Below are 27922 nucleotides of genomic sequence, written 5' to 3'. Positions count from 1 at the left end.
AAATGTAATTTGGCTAAAACATGCAAACCTGCCAACCCAGAGTGGTCATTTAACACCCCCAGAACCCCTCTATTAAATCCCACCGTAATTTAATAGAAGATATGAACGTACACAAAAACCCACACTCCATAGCTTAAATAAAAATAGTTTTTAATAACAGGTAAACATGATTTTGCATTGTTTGGGGCGACAGTGTCCGACAGAGAGGCAAGCAGATGCTAGCTCAGGTAGATGACTGTGTGATTTGATGGGGACAGAGCTTGATTAAGAGGCGGCCATGACGGAGAGTTTGACAGAAGTACGTTCAAACGTTTATACTGTTTCTTTGATTGACGCTTCCCACGCAGCAACCGAAGACAGTTCAGTAAACCCAGGTCTATCAGCACCTGGAAAGAAAATACAAAGATTAATAAATATCTGTATATGCATGTTTGTGCACTTATAAATGTAGTTTAAATTCTCCTCATCAACTTCATGATTACTCTTTTTTCCCCCCTTTTTTTACCTCCCCTGTGCACATACCTACATATTCCTCAGGTCACAGTTAGGCATATACAGTATGTAAACACTACACACATACAGAACATACACATACATTTAATACCAGCACTAACAACACTCTTACTAACATACAACTATAAAGCTGAACCATATTCTAATCCTAACATCTGTTTATGTCCTCTGTTAATGTCTGTATATTTTGTTACAACTATGTCAGTCTGAAAAAAACAACCAGGATTATACCATGCTTTAAGAGATTATTAAAATATTGTATTTATCTTTTGATGATTAAAAGGGACAAAAGGCCATTCTCGCAGCAGAAGATTAGACTTGTCATAACATGAAAAGTACAGGCGTGACTAATAACAAATAACAATGTCTCTCAGTTCCATTATAGGGCCAGAATGCACAATAGTACCTGAAACTGAAGCAGTTACTGTTTTTTTTACACATTATTAATTATATTTATTTAAACTTGTGAAAAAGGGAGGATATGGGAGCTTCAAAAGGTAAAAACAGAACAGCTGAACGGTTGTGTGTTGCTCCTTAAGCTCGACTTGGCATGTATATGATTTATCTTAGCATGTAGCTTGCTGTCACTCAGTGTTGCATTTGCTGGTTACACAGTAATATTTGGCAAAAGACACTCATAACATCTGAGGAGTCTGGTGGGAGAACTAATTAAGCAATATCACATGAGAGGGAGTGATGCTGTACTGAATACCAGCACTGCTGTGATTCAGTTGCAGGCAGGAGGCTGCAGGCCTAATATGTCTTTCCTGTGGGAGATCCTCAAAGATACATTTAGGTTAAAGTAAATCTTCAAAGCATCGTGGAGAATCCCAACATCAGTTATATCAGCGGACTATGATTCCTCTCACCCGGTTGGTGTTGGGTGTACTGATTGAACAGACTATTTTTCACGTAATTGGTGACGAACAACTTTTCCAAAAAGGAATTTAAAAGTTTACTATCACCACTCACCTCTGCAACAAAACAGATGAGGAAGTTAAGAGCAGCCACTGCGACGAGCAGCAGTTTGAAATCCATATCAGTGAAGTCATACAGTTCAAGTTTTTCGCAAACAAAAGTCCCAGGATACACGACCAGCCAGGTCATCAGGCCAAAGAGGATAAATAGTATACAGAGGAAAAGCACTGGAAAGATAAGAAAAAAATCACTGCTGAGTTCAAGGTCCCATATCATCAATACCTCTTACATTATATTTAAAACAGCTGAAATGTATCAGCATGATATGTCATAACAAATGATCACCATTGTGGTAGAGAGGTCTCTTGTGAGGGTAGCCCTTGGTGACCACCACTGCCATGATGATGTACTGGAAACCTGACAGGGCAAACACACTGGTGTCCTCCATGTTGGGCAGATTTTCTGTTCCAAAGACTGTTGAATTGAGGGGAACATACCTGAAGAAGAAAATGGGATTAAGCTGTTTTTCTATTTCTAAATCTGACATTTTGGATTTTGTTTGGTGAGTAAAGAAACTAATATAACAGCTGCAACTAATTGTTATTTTAATTGTCTATTAATCTGTTCAATAATTTCTTAACTAAATAGTTGTTTTGTCAATAACAATTCAGAAACAATGTCGGTTAGTTTCCCCAAACCCAAGATGACATCATCAAATGTTTAGTTTTTGTCAACAACCTTAAGATGTTTAGTTTATTGTAATAAGAGTAAAGAGAGAAAGAAAACAGAAAATATATCTTTACTCTTTTCTCAAAAAATTACAACTAATCAATTAATCATAGCAGCCCTAGCAAATATAAACCCGTGTTCTTGTACTGACCAGTCCTGTGAGGCAGTGATGAAGAGCGCAGCCAGCTGGCCCATGACTATCGTACAGCTGTGGATGAAGAGGCTGCCCAGGACAGGCAGGCCCAGCAGGCTGGCTGGGGGTCTGCGGGGGTGCAGCTCCTCGCTGGGGCCTCCTTTACCCATCACCAACGCCAGCACCGTCACCACAAAGATGTCACAGAACAGGAACTGCAGGTCGGCCATGCTTGTCTTCACCTGCAGACACACAACAAGACACAACATGTTTCACTCTGAGTGAGGCAATAAAGACTGAGTGAGAAACTGTGGTCATGAGAGCAGAATTGTTTCTTTTTATCCATTTATTTCATAACAAATGTATTTATTATTTTTATTTGTTTGGATTTATTGCTTTGGGTTTCCATTATATCCGGTAAAAAATGGACAAGACAGAATTACTAAAGAAAGGCAGCAATATTTTAAGGCTGATCTACCAGGTATTCAGCAAGTAAAAATGGCTCCTTTGTAATTGAGGGTGTCATGAGCTCCACTGGTACTCACTGTGTAGAGGATGAGGACGGAGCAGAACTGTATGAGGCTGTACACGGCCATGTACCTAAAGAGACTGAAGGAGGTCACCAGAGAACACCGACCCTCTCTGCACAAACAAGAAAGGAAAAATGTGTTATTTCTTCCGCTAAAGATCCTATCCCCAAAACATCACAGGTTTGGTTGGTTTTCAAAGACCTCAGTCATTTAATGTCCCCGAGTTCCTCACCTGATAAGCAGCGGCACACAGCTGATGTTTTTAGTCTTTGAAGTGAAAGGTGAAGCGACTGAGGCCTCGGCCTCGGAGAGGGAAACACCGATGTCAGCAGCTCTGAGAGCCCCACAGTCATTGGCCCCGTCCCCACACATGCCCACAAGGTAGCTGAAATAATAAAGGAGGAGTTGTCTTATTTAAACAAATTCAAACTAGTAGCGAGAGAAAATAAAAAACGAAACTTCACTTGTGATATTAAATCTATAATGAAAAACATGGATATGCTCTAAACAGCAGTTCCTATGATGGCCACTAGATGCCCTATTTTAAAAACATTACAGGGAAGGACCCAGCTTCTCCCTACTGACATTACATTTATACCAGAATTGTTCACTTTCTACATGATTTTTTTTCTATTTAAGTAGTAGTAGTGGATTGGTGTGGATGTATTTTAAATCCACTGTTCTTACTTATGACCGACAGTTTATCTATCAATTCACTTATTTATATTGCAAGTATTATTGGAACTGCAAGTTAATGAGGATTTCATGTCCTTATAATGATTTCTCTGTTGTTCTCAGCCTATCCGTATTTTTTCTTCCAGTTTCTTTCTTCCTCTAAGTTTCCCCATTCTTCCCCTTTTTGTGTCAGAACTCACTTCAGTTTCTGCAGCTCCTTCACCAGCTGGGTTTTCTGGTCAGGAGTCATGCGTGCAAATACTGTGGCTCTCAACAAAACCTGCAAAGACAGCATGTGATGAGGTCAGATGGCCATTGTTCTTGAAATAAAGTCTGTTAGCCTCTGTTAGCCTTAAATAAACGTCTCTTTCACTGCTTTCCCAGTTGTTGTATGCATGTCATAATTGCAGTAGCATGGTCCAATGCCAGAATACTCATGCTGAGGTAACATAGCATACATTACCTTTGGTAGATACTCGGGGAAATGGTCACAAAGGGCAGCAAAGGACTTCCCAGATATGGCCAAGTGATAGCCAAAACCGCCCTGGTACAGGCCCTGAGATGAAAAAGAAACATGTCAATAACAGCAAGTTAAATCCCTCCAGCAGGTTCACAAATGCCATGATTGTTCTGAAATGGGCCTTTTGTGTTTGCTGTTGTCATTACTGCTTTATCTTTAATTATCCATGATCATGACCATGCCGTCAGTTAGTAAAAGCTTTCATGTGTGAGTGTTTTAAATTAGCTACTTGTGACGCAGCTCCATCTTTATGGGAGATAATGTGACCCAAACACTAGGACAAGTCCTTACTCACACTGACATATCAAAACTATATGACCCCAACAGCTTCAGATTCACTCACATTTCATGAATAATATCTCAGAGAATTCAAAAAAAACTTTTGGTAAGAAAAACTTCTTGCATCAGAAAAATGAAATTTGTCCTCTCAGTTGTCTCAAATATATTCTGCCATCGGAGTGCACCCAAAACTTAGGGTGCTTTCACACCTAAAGTCCGATTTGTTTGGGTCGAATCAAAGACCAAATTGTTACAATGTTGCATTTTGCCTAAAGTTTGGTTTGTGTTCAAAAGTTTTGATGCCAGAGGAAACTGCTCTGTGATTGGTCAGAATTTCCACGTAGGAAAACCCCCTGAAGTAAACAGAGAGAGAGAGCAGACTGATCAATCACACTCAACACGATCGCGAACTTTAATGTTTTGCTGTCGGAGTTTTTTTTTAACTTTAAATTAACATCGTTCCACAGATCGATCGATTCCATTCTCCTTTAGTTTGTCACTGAACAGTTTGAATACCTCCGTGTTCTGTGAAATTGTTTAGTCAGCTTGATTTCTATTTCCTCGTCCCTCCCCCACGTCTGTCCTCTACTCATCTTGCTGCCTGGCTGCGTGTCTCTCTCTGCCAGTGTCAGCACCCGTTAACAATCCACTATGCACAGTGTTTTTGGTTTGCCTCCTGTATTTGGTCCTACTTTAAGTCCCTTTATGTTCACACCTGAATCAAACCAGACGGTAGTACGCTTGGAAACGGGCCAAGACCCGTCTTTTCAAGCGGACCTTGGTCCGGTGGTTTGGTCTGCACCAGAGTTCGACTGTGTGTTCACACCTGTCCAAACGAACCGGACTTTCAGAGTAAAGTCCGAAAGTCTGGACCAAAGCTGTCAGGTGTGAAAGCACCCTTAGACACAGTGACAAGAAGTGAACTGCAGACTTGGTTTGAGCAGGACCAACCTGAGTGATGACCTCTACTGAGTTTTGGTTGGCAGTCGCTCCTCCATTTTCCAGGTTAAACTTCAGCATAGGCATGGACTGGGTGGAGTGGGGGACTACATTGACGAATATCACCTTCTCATCAGAACCCACCATCCCACAGCATTTTGCTACATTGACTGCTGTTAAAATGTTGTCCCCTGTGGAAGCAAGGACAAAACAAGATCTGACATGACATTTAAGGCATTTAATGATGAAAAAGAGGAAGTGCACTGTGTAAATCGGCCCCGGTCTCTCACCAGTGACCATGATGCTACGGAGGTTTGCCAGCCTCAGGATGTTAATAACCTCGGGACTTTCCGGCTTCACAAGGTTCTTCATAATGAGGAAGCCCAAGAACTGCATGTCCCTCTCTACCTCCCCTCTGTAAAAGACAGACAGTTGCATTAACACTCACAGTTGGAGTTTGTATTTGCAGATTCAGTTCCAGTACCACTAGACTAAGAACACGTTTCAAAAGTAATGGGGGGGGGGGGGGGGGGCCACTGACTCAGACTGTTCTTACCTTTCAATGGTGCTTAAGTCAGTGTTCACATCCAATGGTTTATAGGCGAGTGCAAGAACCCTGAGGCCTTCACTGGAGAAGTTGCAGAGTTTGTTGGAGAACTTTGTCGGCACTGTAAACATTAAGGTATCCAATTTAGCTAAAATGTAAAGTTAAACATGTGGACAAAATGCAAACTTCACTTCAACCTGTATCTGGGAAAGATTCTTCGATGTACAGGACTTTGCGTTAAAAATATTCCTAATTGAAATCACTTAAAAGTGCTATGTGCTGTTTCATAGTCACACATTTACGGAATATTATTAATAAGTTGAAGTCACTGACCAGTTTCTGCCCGGCACAGACTGGCCACCATCTCTGGGGATCCTTTGATAAAAGCGAGAGGCGAGCGTCCCCCGGGGGCCACCGTCACCGTACTCATCCTCTGCAGGGCCGAGGAGAAGGGAAACCTCTGAACTATTGCCACCGCCTCGCAAGTGGACTGACAGAAAAAAGAAAGAATAACAGTTACACATAAGTGAAAACTTTGGATGAATAGTGGGGTCACAGTAAACTGAGCAGACAGAGGGCACACTGCATAACTGCTGTATAACCCACTTTACAACTCTAAGGTTAACAAATAGAAACAAACAACCACAGATGTACTTGTGCTGATCTTTCTAAGAGTTAAGTCCAATGAATCAGTCTATATGAGACTGATAGTTACACAGGACACTCACATTTCCTCGAGCGTGGAGCTGTTGAGTCGGAGGTCTCATAACAGCCAAAACTTTGTGGCCACCAAACTCTGCATCCAGCGGACTTTCATCCCCCTCTGGCTCCTCGAGTGTCTAAAAAATGAGGTACAGTGTTTAGATACTGATTTAACTTTACTTGTTATAACAGATGTTTACAGTAACATAAACATTATAAGTTATTCCTAGTAGAGTAACTCTTCATACCCAACCAGTGGACTCAACCATCTTGAGCTCCAGAGGGTCTCCAAGGGGCTGCCCTCGCAGCAGCGTCACAGTGTGACAGCAGGCCAGGCCTGAGAGCATGTTCCCCGGTGGCAGGAGTCGGGGCTCTGGTACCAGTTCCGAGAAACCAGCAGGTCCCCCCTCCACCACCCCCCACACATCCAGACCCTCCTCTGTAAGAGTTCCTGTCTGGAAAAATACAGTAAACTCTGGTTAAATACAACTTCACTTGTCCTCACATACATCTTAAACTTCAGTTGATGGAGTCCCCCTCACCTTGTCAAAGCAGAAGAGTGAGACCTTGCCGCAGATGTTGATGCGTGGTGGACTGATGCAGAAGACGCCCCGTCTCTTCAGTCTGTGCTGGGCATAGATCGTTCCAGTGGTGATGGCAGCAGGCAGGGCAGGAGGCACTGCAATGGTCACAATATCCAGGCTCCTAATAATAACCTCAAACCAAGTCGCCTGGACACACATCCAGACACAAGTCAGGGTTTTTACTGTATTTATCATCAGAAAGTCAAATACAGACAGGCCATAAGTTATTTAAGCGCTATAATATAACTGCACTTACACTGGTTTTTTGGAGGACCACAAGGCTGTAAATGGTGCCAAAAAGAGCTGAAGCAAGAAGGAAAAAAATGGAACAAGTTAAATAAAGTTCAATTGTTTTTAAATTATTGGAAAAAAGGCTTTAAATACATAATCTGAGTAAGTCATTTATACTCTTTAAGGCTCTTACCAACAAAGCCCAGGATAAGCAGGAACTTGACAGCATCTTGGTAGAAGCGGAAGTTGGTTGGCTGAGGGTACAAAATTGAGCTCACCAGGTTTCCTTTGGCTGTGAAAAACCCTGAGGATGAGATACATGCAGGAAAAGTGGTCAACTTGGAGAGCAAACAAAGGCCGTTAAGTTTCCCTGTTGTCTTCTAAACAAACACAGTTACGTTTACGCTCCCCAAAACTTTTATAAAATGTGCTGAATGCATTTTTTTCTTCCCAGATTGTTTCAAAAGTCTGAGTTGTTTCCATTCATAAATACGTCTTGTTCTCCTGCCTTTTCTGGCGCATCAGTGCCACCTGTTAGTCAGTAAAACAAAACTCAACCACCAGCAGGATTGTGTGCTGTATGACCCAGGGTGTGTGCAGCTGGATCCTTGTGTGTATATACAGTACATATGTAACGGGCATCCACTCATAAAAACACTTCTCCATAGCACTACCAGTGGTCAATAACTCCACAGGGTACCTTTAACTTGCAGAAAGAAAACAAAATAATATTTGGTTTGAAGGTGGAGGTTTATTTTAAACAAACTAAAGTTATGTTAACAATTAATGTTACTCACTAAACTGCCTCATGGTAAGGCTGGAAGTCTTAGACATGTAATTAATGTATTTTCTTTCTTGTTAAAAACGTGCAATATTGATTTTTCTTTTTTCTTGTTATAATTGCAAAAGCAGTCTACTTCTCCGCCTTTGCATGTGGATTTCTGCACAATTTGGCATGTTAATGCCAACTGTAGATCAATAGAAGAGACCAGGGACCTCATATGCACAAGATGAACAAATGGGAATGCACTCATGGAAAACCTGCTCAATCAACATCTCTTAAAAATGTTACAGACTCAGAACATCAGTTTCTCTACTCACCGGTGCTTGTGACTACAGCGACAGCACCCCTGCCTCCCGGCCCTCCCCCTTTGGCCTGGATGAGTTGGGTACCACAGAAGACGGTGTGTCTGCGCTCAGTCTCTGAGCTGTACTGCCCGTCACCAGCCGGCAGTGGGGTTTTCAGCACTGGGACACTTTCACCTGGACACAGGAAGGATGACAACAGGTTGACTCCTCACTTTAAATCTAAAACATGCTTTAGGCACAGAAAAGTGTGAACAGGTTGGCTCACATATTTATTGACTTCTATTTGCAAATGCTTTTGTCTTGATGCTGAATTGGATTAATGGAACACAAATTGAAGATATAACTGAATAAAGCGAACACACCAATCCAACTTTCACTGTAGAACAACATGGTATACGAAAATGGCAGGCTAAGTATTTTTTTTTCCTAGGCTAGTGATTCGCAGTTTTGTTTCATTAAAGGGCTTTGAATTGTGTAGGGATGGTAGGATCATGTTCCTATCTACCTCAGGCAGCAGTATCACTCATAAAATACACTGATAAACCTGAGAGTTATACAGAGTTACATCAGGCTTCCTGATTACATGACTAGTTTTTGTTTACCATCAGTGCTGTCCGTATGCATGTGCTCTCTCTGGGTCTCTCTCTGTACAGCACAAAGGCCGATGTTATAATATCAAAAACATTCATATCTGCAGCTTGACGTGTTAGTTACATTGGGACCCTTGAAATAATAATAGCTCAGCATGTTAACGCATCGTATAAAAAGGTCCGACATGATCCAAGACACACCACTCTGCAGGAGGTATTCCAGACTAATACATACTGATAATTAAAGGATAAACTCTTTGCTGCCTGAAATACCAAGAACTGAGAGGGAGAGAGAGAGACACAAAGGTAAGAGTACCTAAGCTCAGGACTTCTATGCTCATGGAAGCAGTTTTACATTTTATGTCTGGGAATGGTCCGGAAAAAAGCACACATCCAATTAATCTGCTTCTAAGTAAACATAAAATACTAAAACAAATCCCCCAGATTTTTTTTAAAGCAACTGATTTACATGCTGTGAATCACTTAGTCAGTTAGACTAAGTGATATCCAGGCACTGCAATGGTCACAATTTCAAGTATCCACACAGACACGGTAGCAGCCGTGATGGGCATTAAATGTAAATGTATAGAAATAATCAGTCTTCTTCCTGATGGTCTCGCTTGCTTGCTATATAGAGGAATTACATTTCTGCTGGTTTCATAAAAAGTTAAAAACTCTTTTGCGATTTAGCAAACACACCAGAATAAGCAAATAAAAGGATTAAAGTGGTTTTACCAAATCACACCCTGATTTTGAATTTCAAGAAAAGATGCCTGAAAGACTTAACACTCCTTCTATGAACTAACACCAGCATGCAGTCATCTTGAAAATACCTTCTAATGGCTAATTTATGACTCTAATCCGCCTCAAGATTGTGAGATGTTAAGTGACCCCAGTTTAAAAGAGATTTAAACTAAATCCTAAGTTAAAAACTGCAGCAACAAAGCAAAACACATTTCTCAGCTCCAAAAGGATTTCATCAGCCCATTGGTCACAGCATTCCCCAGGAACAACCTGACCGCACTGCTGTGCTTACGAACTAAGACAAATCTATCCAGTAACTTCGGCTTGGTTTTGATGTTGTTGGGGTTTGTTGAATACCTGTGAGCATGCTCTCATTGACCAGACACTCCCCAGCCAGCAGGGCAGCGTCGCAGGGCAGGAGCAGACCTTCCTGAGGGATGATGAGACAGTCGCCGGGGACCAGCTCCTCTGAGCTCACACTCTCCTCAGCTGAGAAAAAAAACATCCAGGAATGAATATCTTTGTGGAGACAGCTGAGTTTAATGCAGCTTATTGCATATTGTAGCCCGAGTTGTTTTCAAAGCTGCTGAATGTGAAGTGGTTTATGAGAAAGCACAAAAAGTTCAGTTGGGTTATGCCTCAAGGGGGGAACTGACTAAATTTGCCCTTAGGATTTATTTTCTGTTTTTAACAATGTTCTGTTTACATTCAGTCTGACTCACTAAAACACTTTGTGTGTGCTCTTAAAGCCTGATGAATATATTTCCTTCACCACATAACATTGACAAGGCCAATGTTCTGAATCCTGTATTATAAAAAAATACATCCATGTTTTTTGCTTGCAGTCTTTAATCTCCTTCCCCGTCCTTTTTTGTAAACAATAAAAAGCAGAACAAAGGTGGACACACTTGACAAACACTGCTCAATAAAGCTCAATAATCAGTGGTCAAAAACTTGACAGGACAAAGTCACTTCTTTAATCCATAGTTCTGCTAAATGTATCGGTAAAGATGACCTAGAACCTAAAGAGGACCTAGAAACTGTGATGGCCCTTTAGAGGAGTGTAATACAGATCCCACAGATAACTTAACCGATTGCTTTATGTTCTACTTAATCTGCTTTGGATTTTCTGTCGTGAGAAAGAGGAATCGAAACATTGGTGGTTCAAAGAAGGCAACTATTTAAGGAGAATACATGGCAACTATTAATGTCTCACTACGACACCTGGGTCGATATTATTTAGCAAACCCTGTTTTACCGTTTCTTTACTGCAGGACGCATGAGATAGCTGCCCTTTATGCAGATTGTCATGAAATAACTTTTGTTGTGATTTCACACAATTTAAATAAGAAACGTTTGATAGATTGAATACAAAGGGAACAAAATCACGTAAAAAATATGAATCAAATACCAATTCCACATAAACACATTCTGATCAGATATTCACATTGGAGGAAAATACATTCGCAAAAACTCACCTCCTGACTTCCTCCGTACTGTGACATTTGTGACAAACCGGGCCATGTTGCGAAGAGTGACGCTTTGCTGTGGAGTAAGTAAAATATGGTTTATATTATATCATCTACATGCATATGGAGAGCTTAAACCACAATCAGATGGAGTATGCCACAACAGACTCACCTTGCGGATCTCATAAAGTGAAATGCTGATGGACAAAAGGGAGATGAGAAATATACATATGGCATAAATACAATAATTATCAATCAGCCACAGGGTGATGCTGAACAGCTGGAACACATAGAATGGATTGAGGACCTAAAGAAAGAGACAGAGAGAGAAAAAATAGCAGGGTTCAATTTGATACTTAGGGTTCATGTTGATAAATGTGATTAAAACAGAGGCGGTACATTTTCATCTCACCTCCTCAAACAGCAGTTTCATGTAAGGCTTCACAGGCACATCAATAAGGTTGGGCCCGAACATGCATCTCCTGAAAAAATATGTCATCAAAGTGTTAATTTCGTTAACGAAAATTGTGACGATAAATGTTCGTTGACAGATCTTTGACAATAAAAACTGAGGACACATTTTGTTTTCGTTAACGAGAAAGGACTAAAATGTTAGTGGCAGGTTGTTGGACATTCAAAGTCCATGATATTTTAAAGCCTCAAGCCCCAGTAAGAGATAAGAGGCATCATTAAGGTGGTTATGATCTTTCTCATTTAACTCAAGCTTTCTGCTTCAGGCTCTGTGCGCGGTCACAGAAAAAGGAGGGTTTTTTGTGTCATTTGACACTTCTTCGGCACAAAAAGGAGCGATCATCAGCTGTCTGCTTCAGTCAGACTGTTTCAATGCGAAGCGATGATAAACAGTTAGGACCAAGCATAAAAACATGATCCAGCGTCCATAGATGCTGTGCCCTCATCGTTCTTTAACTGTATGGATGATCTGGAAACTGGAGGGGGGTCATATTTTCTCAAGAGTAATTTGACAAAAACTAAAAATCATTTTCGTCTAGAGACTAAGACTAAATCAAAAATAGCAGCCAAAATTATCACTGTAACTCAGCTGCGCCCTCTGAGATTAAATACTCCGTTTATTTCATTCATACATGCATTGCATCCTTTCTTACCTGAAGCTCTGCTCCAGGTGACTCAGGCCCTTTTGGAAACCATACAGGTCCTTGCAGGTCCAGTCCTCATTGAGGACACTACAGACGCAGACAGAAGGTTTCAACATTACAGCAAATAAAGAAGTGGGAGGAAAAGGTTGGCTTTCTGAGTATCAGCACAAAGTCGTACTGCCTGAAAAAAGTTTCAGTTCTCAGTATTCCCATATCCTTGCATTCCTATGCTCCTTAGATAATAAGAATTGGCTTTCTGAGTATCAGCACAAAGTTGTACTGACTGAAAAAACTTTCAGTTCTCAGTATTCCCATATCCTTGCATTCCTATGCTCCTTAGATAATAAGAATTGGCTTTCTGAGTATCAGCACAAAGTCGTACTGACTGAAAAAACTTTCAGTTCTCAGTATTCCCATATCCTTGCATTCCTATGCTCCTTAGATAATCCCATTTTCCGAGGCATTCTTCCAACTATGGTGCATTTTGAGACTTTAAGGCGTTACGTGGAACATGAACACTGCAAAGGATGTCTTGTATTTGATTGCACAAAATGAGGCTAGGTCACTTTATGTGGTTAGCAACTAATGGCTGCTGGATTAAACCATATTGCAAATCATATAGGACCAAAAAATGAATATGCAATACGTGAATTAATGACGTTTTTGACCACCAAGCCAACATTACGTTCATCTGCCATGTCTCTACATAGTATCACATCAAGTTTTGCAACTTAGCAAGCTGTGTACCAAAGTTTTCTCAGATTTTCCAGGATGTTGGGTTCATTTCAGGGATTTCCATTGTAAACTACTTTTACGGATTATTCTGACACCACATGAATGTAGATTATGTTCCTGGTTTTCCTGCTTGAGTACCTAACACGACAGAAAGCTCCTTTTCTATCCAGCCAGATGTAGCGCAGTCCTTCAAACAGATAGTAGCGCAGCAGCGTTTTCTGTAACACAATAAAGGTCAAGTTTCAGGTTGAGAAAGAAGGTCACTTAGCACATGACTCTGCAGGAAAACGGCTCCCTTCTTCCCTACCTCCTCCTTGTAGAGCTGAACTGTATCTTTCCATTCAGTCTCCTCCAGGTCTCCCATCAAGTCCAAACTAAAAGGGACAAACCAAGTAAACTGAGCTCACATGCAGTCTTCTTTTTGTCTTTCTTTTTTTACATCTTTCTCCATTAAGAGCATTGTCCTGAAATGATAGAAACTTGTAGCTTACCTGCCCTCTTCAATCTCCTCTGTGAGGACTTCCACCACATGCTGCTGGCCAAAACTGTCCTGAAGGAAAAACAACACAAATGCATCTGTGATTCCTGGAACCGGGACACAAGGAGAAATAATTAATACAGTGACTCATAACCTAACACAGAATACTGTTAAAGATACGGTCTTCTTCTCCATCTTGTAGCAACATCCATGCTGGGTAACAGAATGTCATGAGACAGAAACAACAAATATACAATAAAGGTATAAATAAAATATAAGCCGCTAATAAACCTGGTAATTACATGTGTATTAAATAGATGGAAAATGGCTTTCATATTGAAAACTGATGAAGCAAGTTGAGGCATTTACTAAAGCCTGATTTATTAGAGGCTCTTGCAATGTGAAGCCGGTTATTTCTGAGATTCTGTGTGGATATATTTACTTCACATAAATTACAAGTAAACATTTGTTTTTCACTGAACTTTTTTGATGCCAGTGTGGAAAATCCTCTTTGAACATACCGTAGAAGCAGCCGTTACACTGCTCTCTTCAAAGCCACCAGACTCCAGTGACAAAACCACTAATTAAAGATTGAGTGGTGAGTTTGTTTGTGTTATTGTGTGACTTTGGTGTTTTAAATGGTTGGTCTAATTGCAAAACAATATCTATGTAACACACAATAACACACACACACACACACAAAAAACTGACTGAGGCAGCGGTAGATAAGTAAGTCCCGCTAATTAACTACAAGGTCTATTGCTGTAAGGATCCTTTCTTTAATGTTCTTAGACACTTACATTTACAATCTGAACCTGTCAGTGGCCAAATTAGCACTTTTCTTAGACATGCTTGGATCAAGTGCATTTGCACCTAAGGATTACGTTGCAGCCATTATAGCCGGTTTTGCGTCTGCTAGCTGAAGCAATCTACCGGAGCAATTCCAAAGGTTGTTAAACTGATTAGTTATTAAATCCAAAAGTATGTAGAATAGGATACAGGTTTAGAAATACTGGAATTACACTTTGAATTAATAATTAGGCCAGAAGAAGAACGTTACATTTCAGTCCAGGTTTATTAATTACTACTTATCATATACGTAATGTCCAGACCAGGTTTAGCTTTGATGAACTTAAACCCAGACCTGTATGTCTCTTTACTAACATAAAAAGCTAGTGTGGGACAAAGTGCCATGCAGATCACAGAAATATTTTGTTTCAGTAATAATTCCAGGTGTCAAAATCGAGAGTAGGAATTAATGCATTTCTCACTTTTAATAGCAGAATATCTGCCAAAGCCAGAGGGCAGGAGCAGCAGCGGGCGAGGACAGCAAGCCGCGGGCGCCAGTGAAACACAATCAGGAGGAGACCCAAGGACAGCAGGGCAGCCAGTCGACACAACCACACACGCCATCGCACCCACTTATATCCCTGAACATCCTGGTTTGGCAAAGGACAGACAGTTAATTGAGATTCAAAGAGAGGTTCGTTATCAGGTTTAACAAAGGTTCATTTCCATATGGCTATGATAAAAAGCCAGTGTCAAAACACAGATAGTGAAGGTGGTTTGTTCTGTTCCCAGCTGTGATACTTGAACCAACTGTCACAGAAAATGAAACCATAGATTCCTCAGTGTCTGTACATATAGTAATGGGATAGCACATCTGTTAGTTCTCCATCTGCAGATGACAGGTGTCAGTGTAAGTTTTCACATCAAGCAAGCAAACCAGGCTACCACTACAGCTTCAGCCTGTCTATGTGTCAAAGAAAGGTGAATTTTTCCTCTTTAAAATTATTTTCTTTATCTCACCCTTTGATGCTAAAATCCCTTACAGCCATTGTTTATTTAGCAAAAACACTGTGGAGCTTCTTACCATGTGTGACTCAGGACTGAGCAGGGGGTCTTGTGGACTGGGTGAAGGGAGTCCGCTCTGCGGATCCGCAACACTACCTACAAAACAGGTTAACACAACATTAACATGTAGCACAATAGGCACCTAAAGTCAATATTTACAAAGTCAGCGCAACAGGGCTCTAGTTTAGTCCATGTTGCACATTGCAACAACAAATCTTTCATGGTTTAAAATACATCTTTCATATGATTAAGGTGATGAAGATGAAAACATGGCAATTTTTGTTTGTTTCATGTGGACAAAATCGTCTGTCCAAGTTATGAGAAGTTATTAGACATCCCTTAAACCTTACAGCACTGACACAGTAACATTTATTGCCTGGGTCAGTGTATTTAAAAGTCATTTTAGCTGTTCACTTCAACGTCTGCCTCTGGCAACAGATGGACGGAGAATGCAATACAATACAAAGCCAAAATAAAGGAGAATATGTAAGATATTGAGAGATTCAAGGGTTAACATAAAGATCATTGAACACACCTGTGTACGACGTAAACCAGAGTACCGAAAGAAACATTAACTTTAAAGAGCTACAAGGGAGAGTAAAATATCTCGTAAAATAATATACGTTCGCAATAAACTCTTTGTAAAGTCTCTATATAATACAGCTATACAATAACCGAGAAGATAAAAGATCCAATAAAGCACAGAAAAGTAAGTTGTTTGTTTAACCGGATGCTCGCTTCCGCTTCCAAAGACCTGGTAAATACAGAGATAAAACCCCCTTATCGTTCAGACATGTTTGAAGAAAAACCTGTGCTTACCGTCAATGAGAAAACGTAATTTTTAAATTAATATTTTCCACATACAATTAGAGATTTCCCTTCTGCTGCTGGTAAATCCCACTCAGTTCTGCCGCTGCCCTTTTTACCTGCGTGCGCTGCCTCGACCCTCTGATACCTGACGAGGCTACTATACCTGTTTAACCGGCTTTGGGGGTAAACTGGTTCACGTCCCCCACAGGCATTTCTGGCGACGAATCAACCACTAATCAAACTCTCAAACATTTGTGCCTAAAGACAACTTTAAATGCGCTTACAATATAAACTGTTGCAACGACCGGTGACGTTGACGGGTGCTGCACGCGCTGAGGAGGACCATTAGCAGTGGCGGACTCCGGCTGTCTGAGAGCTGGGGCGAGGAAAAAGGGCACCAGTGCAGAAAAGTGGAACTAGCCTACTTAGAGGAAACCATATCACATTTTCTCAACTGGAAGGATGCCCTACGTAGCATTTTCTCCGCGGGAGGGGCATCCTTGAGGGTAGTTTATTACATTTTGTCCACTAGAAGGCCACCTTTCAGGCCAGTTTGACACATTTTCTTCAGCCGAAGAGCACCCTGTAAGGCACTTTTTTCTTCACCAGAAGGGCCTCTAAGAATGCACTTTATATTATGTTTCTCCACTGTAAGGAAACCCTTCAGAGCATTTTGTCAATTTTTTCCAAGCATGATAGAGAATGGGTGTATTTTTTATCTTGATGCACCAAGTTGTGGTGGAAATGTATTTATTCAAGTATAGAAAAACCCTAAATTGATTATAACAATTAACTAATTCATTATTAAACTAGTAAGTTTCACATTCCAGCAAGATTTAAACCATCAATATTCATAGTCATTGGTGGTCATTTTATCCCTAAGTCGTTATATAACAACATATAAGCACAATTAGGTGACTATTGTTTCCTCTTTGAATAAATGCATTACATAGTTGTACACCTAAATCACAAACCTTCCATTCCAGTATTAACACATTTTCTAGTCCTAAATTTCACAACAACAAGGAGATTAATTATATTTCTAAATGTTTGCAAAATAGCAATGGCGTTTGGACATGTTGTTTTTATTTTGACTTTGGGCAGTGAATTTCACTTCAATAATATTTAAACTTACTGTGATATGAAGGAGTCCTCTGTAGGCTGAAAGTGTGTTGTAGATCTTTGTATTGTATTCTGATTTTTAGACAAGATTGTTGGTAAGGAAAATTCAGTAGTAGGTGGTTATTGCCCAATTCTCTACCCTTGCTTCAAAGGGCACTTTATCACATTTTCTCCAATGGAATAGCATCTTTCACATTTCTCCTATTGAATAGCACCCTTGAGCCCTTCACTGAGTCATTTATTTTGTCATTATTCACATGATTTTAGTATAATGATGTGATCAAATGCTTGCTTTGTTATAACTAGGACAATCTGTACCAAAAGTAGCCTATAAAAGTATCCGGTGAGGTCTGCAGTAAAACCCGTGAGTCGAAAGTCATTCAGCATAGTTGTCATACTACTTGATTTAACTTTTTAATTATAAACCTACACTGCATCAGCCAGTGTCTAAAGTGGTAATGAAATCCAGCTGATTTCAGAAATCCTTTTGTTCAATAACTCAACACAACACAAACAGTAATTTCTGGCATCTGAAAGTCATCATTACACTTCTTTTAAAAAATGTTTGTCCCAGGCATCATCAATGACTCGGTTCAAAGGGCAACTTACATTTTGAGGACATATTGACCTGCAACAAGGCCTCAGATATTATATCCCTACCAATATGACAAAAAAAATCCTGCTCTGTCTAATATCCTGTATATTAACTCATTGAAAATCAAAGCTTTCAGTTTCATCTTTAACCAGACCATTACACAGGAAAAACTTTCTGCTATGTCAAAAAAAAGGAAATACATGTGCACAAATGACTTGACAAACACGAGACGGTCATGTGAGCTGAGGAGGAAAAATTTTCAGAAAACCAACCTCAAGAAGCACAGCCCAGACTTCATCTCACGGCTATGTCAAGGCCAAAGGAACACTATTGTCTGGTGGGCTTGCCTGACTCCGACATTACTTGGCTCTATTATATTATAGTCTTTGTAACTCTTTTAGATAGATTTCATGGCAGCATAGGCAAATGCAGAAGCAATGGTAGTAGAACAAGCAGTACTGGTGGCAATAATAGTCAAATGACTAAAGCCAGATCAATTCTGGATTTTAAGGCAATTATTGATATAGTAGAGTTTATAGTTGCCCTAATAAATACAAAAAACAAAACTCCGAAACCACCTGTGAGTTACTTTCCCAACACCAAACAGATAAACAAATAGCAATTGCTAGTTAACCTTATTACTTATAAGCCGATTTGTCATTTATGCCCTGAGACAGTTATGATTTCGCACGTAAAACAGACACACAGGGCAGCAGTGCTCAATTCAGTAAAAGTGGAGCAGCAGTAACAGATTCAATAGCCTAGTTACTGCAGCAATGCTTGAACCAGCACCTGTATGAGCATTAGCAGTGTGGGCTGAGGATTATCCAAACCAACAGGAACCGTATTTCTGACAAGAAATGTTGATGATGAATTAAATGTCATTCTTCACTTTGGTGTGAGGGCCACAAATGAATCATTTCACCTCTTTTGAAATAGGGAGGAATCAGAAATGGTTATAACATTGCCAACTGTGCAAATAAAACCACACATTTGCTTGGCTGGATACCACTAGAGGTAAAAAGGTAGAGGTAGTTAAATTAGCCTCTAAACTGCACCCCAGTGTTACTGTTAAGAGCATTTGTACTCGAAAGATAGTTCTTAGCAATAAGGATACATTGCCCTGCAACTCCTCATAGCAAACATTATTGGAATATTCATTTTTTACAGTATTAATTGGGATTTGGCCTGGACTCACTGTAAGAAATATTTGGTTAACAAAAAGTCCCTTAAGTTTATTTTAAAATTATTTATTTAATATATCCAAAAAAAATATAGAAGGATCATTCTGAATCCTGTGTGTTCTGTAAAACTGGCTCAGAGTCTGTTCTTCATTTATTTTATGAATGCATTAATTCTTCTGCATTCCTTTTGAATATGTATTTGATTTGTTATGTGGCACCAATATTAATTTACAGAAAATAGATGTTATTCTTTTTTAAAGGAAAAATGATCTGGACAGAAATGCTACCTTTTTTTTTTTTTTTTTTTTTCAAATCCTCCTCCTTCTACATGGGAAATGTTACATATCCATAAATGCAAATGGTCTGAAAGGAAACCCAATATTCAACACTTCAAGAATGAAATGAAACTGTATTTTGAAACACTAAAAGGACTGATAGCAAAGCTATCAGAATTGAATTTTGAATAAAGGTTTATTTAAAAAAGAAAAAATACTCAGTAATAAGAAGTTTTAATGGACAATTGAGTGTTTAATAGCTTTAATAACATCAGGTCTTGGCTTAAGTTAATTCACTTTGCCTTTCAATAGTAACTTATTGAGTGTGGTATAACTGTTATTCATAGCTAATAAAGGCGATTATTGAGTTAGTTTTACTGTGCAAAGGTAAGAGAAATCATCTGAAATTATAAGTGCGAGCTCACAACAGAATTTAGTCATTTTATACTACCATAAAACGAGCAGTCAGTCCACATCAAAACAGGGCTGGGTTCATGGGTTCAACACTGCGAGCTATCTCCATTGGCTGTTTTTAGCTAACGGCTAGCAAAACATCAGTGTAGCTTTACTGTCTCGAGGGGAGGTTTGCTTAAAAGCATTCAAACATGCTTACCTCGCCTCTCCATCCTCTGGTCACGACGACAGCCTACACATCACCTTATTTCACACCATCATAACCTAAATGTCAGGCTGTCTTCTAGCCTGACTAGGAAGATACTCACTAAACGACTAGCTATCTCAGCACAAACTGTACCTCTCTACGGAAAATCCCGTGGTCCAAAATAGATAACAGCGCGTGTAGAAACAAAATAAGGCTATTTTGAACTTGCATTGATGTTGATTACACATTGTTGACGAATGTCTAAACAGTCACATAAAGAAAATCAATATCTGTATTTAAGATGTTATTACTAAATTACTATTAGTGTGGATAAATAGTTAAATCCTTAACGTTTTAAATAAACGTTTTCATATCAGTTTACCGTTAGCCTTTGTCTTTTTTATTATTATATTATACTATTATATTATTTATTAAAAAATATATAGTATAAAATAAAAAGTAATAATTATAATAATAATGCACGTACGTCTAATTCATATAGATATAGGCCTATATATAAGTACATGTATACACTTTCAATTTGTTAATTTATAACAAACAATAAGCAACATTTTCATTTGGACATAGAAATGGTTCATTATGTTGTATTCATGTTCTTCACTATTTGTTTCTGACCTTAATCCAATATCTTAGCAACATACCTTAATATCCTTATACATAGATACACATCCTTCCATACATATCTACATATAATCAAGTTTAATTAGGTCTTTACACATATAGAATACTGGAGGATTCTAGCCCTTAAGTACACATACATCCCTACCACTTAAAACCACCCCACACACACACACAATATTCGTATAATTTTGTTTTATTTAAAAAATAATGTCAGTTTTGGTGATTCTCTCCCATCTTGACTCAAAGAAGTCGCCTAAGTTCCTTATCCTGTAAGTTATCCTTTCCACCCTATAGATTTTATTGATTGTTTCTTTCCATCCAGTTTATATCTTTATAAGGTTTTTTTTTTTTCTACAAATGTCCATAAGGACAGCTGAAACACACATCTACAAATAGTGGTATTTCTAGTGGGTTTTTTTTATATTAAGTGCTATTAATGTATGGCTTTAAACCATTAAGTAAGGCATTTCAGCTTCATTATAAGCCTCTTGTAAGTACAACTTGTAGATCACCAAGTTGTGAATCGCGTTTGCTGGTGTTTACTGTCCTCCAACACTGTACCGTAAAAGAGAGGAATTAGTTACTTGATCTGTACTGTAACCCGATTACTGTAGAGCCCCTGTATATTTGCAGCAAGTCAATAATTTTCCCTGAAACCTTAATTGTTTTTTTTTTATCATTAGTAACCCTGCTTAGCATATTCATGGCAAAGAAATCGTGTTTCTGGAAAAGAATTTTCAACTGTGGTATTCATGTTTCTCTTAATCTTTTAATCCAATTGAGGAAACTAGCTTTCTCATATAAATCAGGTTTAAGGAGTTACAATGGAAAGCTGCCCAGAATACTTACCTTACTTCCCATTAAGGCATGTTAAACCATTCATTGCTCAGATATCACAATAACAAATGAACACATAATGAAAACACATAATTGTTTAACAGATAAAAAAAAATCACCACTTTCCCACAGGAGAACTTTTCACAGGAGACATTTGGATTTGTCAAAGCACAGGTGTAAATAAAGATCAATATCAATGGCTTAATTTAAAAATACCCCTTTTCGACCAGGGCGAATCTGGTTCTAGTTCAGGGCTGGTGCTCGTGCTGTCCCTGTAATTCATGTTAGAGATACATTTAGCTGCTTCAGGTTCAGGGGCATGTTGTGCATGCTGGCTAACTATTAAACTGTATCAGCTTGCTGGAGTACTGTGCCAAGGCTGATTACTAACACATGTGCTTTCCCACTAAGACAAGTTACAATGTAGTATGTGAAAAAAGGCCTAAATAATGCCATGTGGTTTATTTACCACCTGACACATGTAGCATCTTCTTTTCAGGCTTTTACTGGATCTTGTTCTCTTTATTACTTAATATGCAAATGTATTATCATATGTACTATTAGACTAATTACTTTCATATATCCAAGAGGATGAGTTTTTATTTTCTATTTCAATGTTATAAAGCTTTTTTTTTTAGTAATAGAGTGTTTTTAAGTTTCCATCTTATTTTTATTATGACACTCTCTCCCAGTTTTGATGTGCGTTCTTTCTGTTTTAATTTGAAATGCTTGGTGCATGTTTTCCCCTCATTGGTAAGAACTTCGAGCTTAATTTCTTGTATGTATTGTAATGGTGCTACACAAATAGACTTTATTACTATTATAGGGCTGCAAGGTGGTGCAGTGGTTAGCGCTGTTGCCTGCTAAGGTCACTGGTTCAAACCCTGGTTTGTGCAAAGTTGGCCTTTCTGTGCGGAGTTTGCTTGTTGTCCCTGTGCATGCGTGGGTTCCCTCCGAGGTCTCCAGCTTCCTCCCTCAGTCCAAAGACAAGCTTGTAGGGATAATTGGTGAGTCTAAATTGCCCATAGGTGTGGGTGTGAGTGCGAAGGGTTGTCTGTCTTTATGTGTTAGCCCTGTGATTGACTGGCAATCAGTCCAGGGTGTACCCCGCCTTTTGCCCAATGACAGCTAGGATAGGCTGCAGCCTCCCCCAGCAACCCTGAACAGGATAAGCGGTATAGATAATGGATGGGTGGATTATAACAAAAAATGTTTCAAGGTGAAGTCTATACTGTAAAAGTGATCCATGAATTTTGTGTTAAGCCTTTTTAGCAGTTAAAAATGACGCTGATTATGATGATTAAATATTGTTTATTGCCATCTAATTTGCCAAGGACTTCAACAGAAGAGTTGTCTGTTCTTCCCTTTCCTTAACATGACGGCCTATTAAACTTCCATCATTAGCCCAGTGTGTCTTCAATGTACACATGCTTAAATATTTACAGTCTGAATTCATGAGTTCATGAGCAAAGAGTGAATACCATAAGGCCTAGTATCTTCCCTGTGCAGGCAAACAGCAGAAATATGGTCCAACATGTTGTGTCATTCAAAATATTAAACTTGAGAGTTCTCCTCAGCACCCTTTCTGATACCCTTTCCTTCTCCTTCCTTGTCCAGTCACACTCACACACATACACAGATCTCTCACACACAGGAGAATAATAAAAGGTGCTCATGGAGGAAAAAAGTTCCTGGTTGGCTCTTCTCTTCCTCTTAACTCAGTTCATGATATGATTAGTGGTTCTTGAGCAAGCTCTTCAGATGTTCACGAAGCTGCAGCTTTCTTCTCTTTGTATGTCGCCATCATTTTCTTGATTTCTGCAATGGCCTTTCCTGGGTTCAGTCCCTGTGGAGCAAAGTGAATTAAACAGACAATGAGAAACCTAACTCTTTGAAACTCTGTGAAAGAGAGAGAGTGTTTGAATGTTAATGTTTTAAAGCACCTTGGGGCAGGTCTTAGTGCAGTTCATGATCGTGTGGCAGCGGTACAGAGAGAAGGGGTCCTGAAGTTTTGAAAGACGTTCTTCAGTGAATTCATCTCGAGAGTCGATCATCCACCTGTAGGCCTGCAGAAAGAAAAAACAGTGGTCATCTGTTGTCTTTGAATACATTTTAGTATTTTTTATAATGTTTTGGGACATGAATGTTGTGAAATAAGTAAATAATTCTACAGTGAAATATCTGGACAATTGTGAAATAGATAGCCCTGAAATTTTCACTGCCTTCAGTGGATGTTGCAAGGTCAAATTTCCCAGAAGTGTAAAACTGCAGTTATTGACATGATTCATCTTTAACTTCATACATTTTAGAGAAGGTACAGTTCCACAAAATGCAGCCGTAGCTGTTAAAATGCTAAAGGTAACCAACATCTGCATGTTCACGTCCAATAGGCCAGTGGTTCTCAAGCTAATTTTTTTTTTAATGTACCTTCTTTGAAATAGTTTTCAAAAACTAATAGAAAGAAGTGTATTACAGCTCTGTGGCATCAGTAATAATTTAAACAACATCCTTGTAAATGAAAAATGTCACAAGATGTGCTAGCAAACACTTAGCTAGCATACCTTTGCAAACACTTGTAGGAAACAAATGTTTGCTGATTTCTCCCCACAAAAAAGCATATAGCCTGTGGAGGGGTTCAGCTTGTTGAGGCAAATTCCTCATACTGTTGCTCTGTTTTTTTGTTTTATCTATTTATTTATTTTTTCTATTTAGGTGTATTGCTGGTATGTTTTATCCAAGATTACATTTTTGTAATTTTGTCCTTCAATATTCAAACTGGCTCTGTGCTCACAGTAAAGACGGGTAAATTTAGAATGTGACTGTGTTTATTGCGACAGTTTTTCCTGTTTAACGACTGCACTGAAAACAGGAACATAAAATGTGCCTTATCAAACTACATTTTTACTGAATGTATTTGAGGAATTCTGCATGACTGATAACCTACTGCATTACTCCAAAACAACGCAGTGGAACGCATTGCAACATTTGAGAAAACTGACATAGTTGATGTCAATTCTTACGTCAGCATTTAGCTCAAAGACAAGCCTCAGTCTCCGGTGAATACAGCTGAGGCTGATAAAGTACCCCAGAGACTAAGATGTACAAAACGGCAACCGACCAGAAGATAATCTGATTAAATATTAACAACATGGCTTTTGCTCTGGCACCACCCTCAGGCTAAACCTCACATTTGTCTTACCTCACTAGTTGCTACCAAAGTTTTCTTTTCAGTTTTTATCCATCAAATGATTTAATTATGGCTAAGAAAGATGTCTCAGAGTGTCTTTACCCACCTGCATTAGAACAGCAGGTCCCAGGTATTTGTCTCCGTTCCACCAGTAGCTGGGACAGCTGGTGCTGCAGCAGGCACACAGGATGCACTCATACAGGCCGTCCTGTGGGGGAAGAAGAACAGCTTATTCTCAGTCTCTGTGGTCCTTTATGTCTCCACAGGCAAACCATAATGATACCAATGAAAGTGTGATTTCTTTACAAGTAATAAATCTGAAATGCTCAAACAAGACATGTTGGATGACCAGTTCTGTAATGACCTTATGATGAAGACCTCTAATATGGCTGCCAGAGGGTCATTTGTTTGTGTTGCTTACAGTAAGAAGGTGGTTTATTTACCAGTTTCTGCCTGTCCTCTACCGTCTGGAAATACTGTGCCTTCCCTTCCTGTGTTTCATCCTTCTTTTTCAGGTAGGGCTCGATGGATTTATACTGTGCGTAGAAGTTGCTCATATCCTGGTGGAAATAATAAAAGGGAGAACTCATTACAGGCACTCAAACAACCAATAAATTTGAGTATATACGATTCTATTATTTCTTCTTTGAATTCAAGTCATGCTATGCTTTAACGATTTGTCAATTGCTTGCTAAGCAGTTTGAAAAGGAGATCAATAAATAAAGATTGATTGATACTATAGTACATAGCCATATCGCCACAGAAATACACTTTTTACAGTTTCAATACTTACAGGCACCAGATCTTTGACCACATACATGTGTGGGAGCGGGTAGATTTTGGACGGTTTGCTTGTGTTGGTGTCAATTTTGTTCAGACATGCCAGTGTATTGCCTCCGTTTATGTTCATTGCACATGAGCCGCAGATACCTGAAGAAATACACAAACCATTGGGTCACTTAATGAACAGTTGTTCACTTAAACAGACCTGGTATTGTGTTTAATGTTTTTGTCTCTGTTAAAAATGTTTGCATTATTATGTGTAAGGTAATTGTTAGTTTCTTACCCTCCCGGCAGGAGCGTCTGAATGTGAGCGTGGGGTCAATCTCATTCTTGATCTTAATGAGAGCATCCAGAACCATTGGACCACAGCTATATGAACAGGAACATGCCAATAGATTAGTACAATTGTTGGGCTAATTTAAATTGTAAGAAAAAGGCTCAACAATGTTCTGTTCATAGACACAGTAGTGACTCACGTGTTGAGGTCAATATCATATGTCTGCATTCGTGGTTTGTCTCCGGCCGTGTCGGGATCCCAGCGGTAAATCTGGAACTTCTTGATCCTGGGTTCAGGAGCGGGGGCGGCGGCAGTCTGAGCATACCTCACCATCTGTATGACAATTTATGAACAAGAGAGTTAGTGTATGATTCACAGAGAACAAACTATTGCAGGTTGTACAGCCACTTAATTCAGCGCACTTTTTATGTCATTTATAATTCCTCCAGATATCCTCTTCCTTTATCTTTTTGAATAAAGATCAATAAAAGCAAGAGTTATATCCAAACACAGAAGGTGACCTAGCTGCTAGTTAGGTCAACTAAGACTAAAATAGTAAGCACTTTGTAATTCTATCCTGTAACACATGAGGACACTATGAGAACTTATAAGTACAGTAATGACCTGCTCTATTTAAATTGCAAAAGTCAAAAACAATTACCACAAACAATGAAGATGCAAACCATCATAACCAAATTAAGTTCCAGTACAATAAAAAATAAAAAATAAAAGACCTTGTACAAAATCATACCACTTTTTATTAAACCGTATATATACTGTTAACTATATGGAAATTAATCTTTAATGTAAGAAACAACATTTTGTTGACTCCCAATGCATAAAAAAGTATGGAGTCTCCCCCTAGTGGTAGCTTGGATGAACTGACATGAAAGTGTTACATCACTGTGCAGTCGCTGGTTACCTAACTGACTCTTAAAGGACAATTAAATACCTATTTAAGTGGAATAACTTAGGTTTTTCTCTACAGTTTTGAGATGTTAACGGATATATGCGTACTATTACTGCTAAAAAGTTGAATTATACATGTGTTCAACAGTAGGGAGGAGTTGCAACAGCACAACTCATAAATTTACTAATTGTTAATTATATTATAATAATGATGAAGTGTTGATTGTTTTGCTTTAACTATATATCTACTATTCTTATTCACACTCAACAGTAAAGCAGACGGTCTTCAATATTATGAGGCATTTACACAGACATAGCCTTAGAGCAGGGTGTGTTTCTATAGGTCGTTTAATTACAGAGCTACATACTTTTGCAATTACATACTGTGGGATGATATACTGTAGCCCTGCATTAACTAAACAAGCAATACATTTAAACAAATATTCAATGTTTTGACACACAAATTTCTAAAAAAGAAGTCCACTGGCATTGTCTATCGTAAAACTGAATACAATTGTTTTTTACTCACCACCATAGATCCAGAATTTCTGATAGCCAAGACATTCCGACTCAGGGCAACACAAACCGCCGACATCTTTCTGACTTTTTAAGCGTTTATTACGGTAACAACACGACTGAACAGACCCGGCAGCTCAGTTTTGTCTCAACTGCCCTGTATGTAAGCAAAAGCTCCGCCCGCTACACGCTTCCACGTGACGTAAAGTACGTATGGCTGCGTCATGGTTGCTGCCTTCATGTTCTCCGACTCAACTCGTTTATCCGACAAACGGCGCACCCAAACTGGCACACAGATGTTTTATACTGCAGCTGGAGACTAGTTCGTATTAAATTAGTGTCGAGCATGAATTTCATAATATCCATGCTTCCATATAAAAACACAGATTTTACTTAATTTTACCGTAAATGTACACGACATTTGTGAGTAAGTTATATATATCCAACAGCGCCTGAAGGCACCAAATGTAAAAGCCTCTTTCACAACTCTCATTGATGTAAACGAGGGTCAGTTACATACCCGAAAATAAAAACATGCTGTACAAAGCAAGTCGTATATGCAATTAATTTGAACTCGCCTATATGCAATAGTTATAATCTAGCTATGCTCCTGCTAATGTTTAAAACTTTCTACCCTGGATATATCCCATTCTGTGATTTATTTCATACTGTACCCATTACCATTTCATTTCTTCTATGTCTCAATGTGTATTTTAATGCCACAATTTTTCATGTTATACTTTGTGTGAATTGTTACTCAACATGTCCTTGACCCCTCCATTTGTATGTACATGTTATATAAAACATATA

At 39.1% G+C, this 27922-nt stretch overlaps 2 protein-coding genes across 4 annotated transcripts; both read right to left on the bottom strand.

Annotated features, from left to right (window-relative positions):
- Positions 1–133: 133 nt before the first annotated feature.
- On the bottom strand, positions 134–20087 carry atp13a2 (ATPase cation transporting 13A2). Of its 3 annotated transcripts, none has more exons than XM_069660722.1 (29): positions 19974–20087; positions 15394–15470; positions 14792–14959; positions 13534–13592; positions 13350–13416; positions 13181–13260; positions 12317–12394; positions 11605–11674; positions 11365–11499; positions 11202–11268; positions 10081–10212; positions 8402–8563; positions 7494–7604; positions 7326–7372; positions 7028–7216; positions 6734–6940; positions 6512–6622; positions 6117–6273; positions 5793–5904; positions 5527–5651; positions 5249–5427; positions 3962–4054; positions 3699–3778; positions 3056–3208; positions 2839–2935; positions 2312–2535; positions 1777–1928; positions 1486–1658; positions 134–386 (listed from the first exon to the last, which is right to left on the bottom strand). In XM_069660722.1, exons 1-29 carry the CDS (start codon positions 19984–19986, stop codon positions 219–221), a joined length of 3486 nt encoding a protein of 1161 aa, XP_069516823.1. In that variant the 5' UTR covers positions 19987–20087; the 3' UTR covers positions 134–218. The 3 variants fall into 3 exon arrangements, with proteins under 3 accessions (XP_069516823.1, XP_069516824.1, XP_069516825.1); XM_069660723.1 differs by lacking the exon at positions 19974–20087 and adding an exon at positions 16469–16545; XM_069660724.1 differs by lacking the exon at positions 19974–20087 and adding an exon at positions 16194–16279.
- Positions 20088–21381: 1294 nt separating this feature from the next.
- On the bottom strand, positions 21382–27276 carry LOC138589626 (succinate dehydrogenase [ubiquinone] iron-sulfur subunit, mitochondrial-like). The gene is made up of 8 exons (XM_069660010.1): positions 27126–27276; positions 25887–26020; positions 25694–25779; positions 25421–25557; positions 25071–25187; positions 24734–24835; positions 23384–23506; positions 21382–23286 (listed from the first exon to the last, which is right to left on the bottom strand). Exons 1-8 carry the CDS (start codon positions 27189–27191, stop codon positions 23206–23208), a joined length of 846 nt encoding a protein of 281 aa, XP_069516111.1. The 5' UTR covers positions 27192–27276; the 3' UTR covers positions 21382–23205.
- Between the last annotated feature and the right edge of the window lie 646 nt (positions 27277–27922).

The sequence above is a fragment of the Semicossyphus pulcher genome, unplaced genomic scaffold (assembly GCF_022749685.1).
Source record: "Semicossyphus pulcher isolate SPU_LCO1_2020_fin unplaced genomic scaffold, fSemPul1.0.p SCAF_13, whole genome shotgun sequence".
Taxonomy (NCBI): domain Eukaryota; kingdom Metazoa; phylum Chordata; class Actinopteri; order Labriformes; family Labridae; genus Semicossyphus; species Semicossyphus pulcher.
This window is presented reverse-complemented; position numbering and strand designations above follow the sequence as displayed.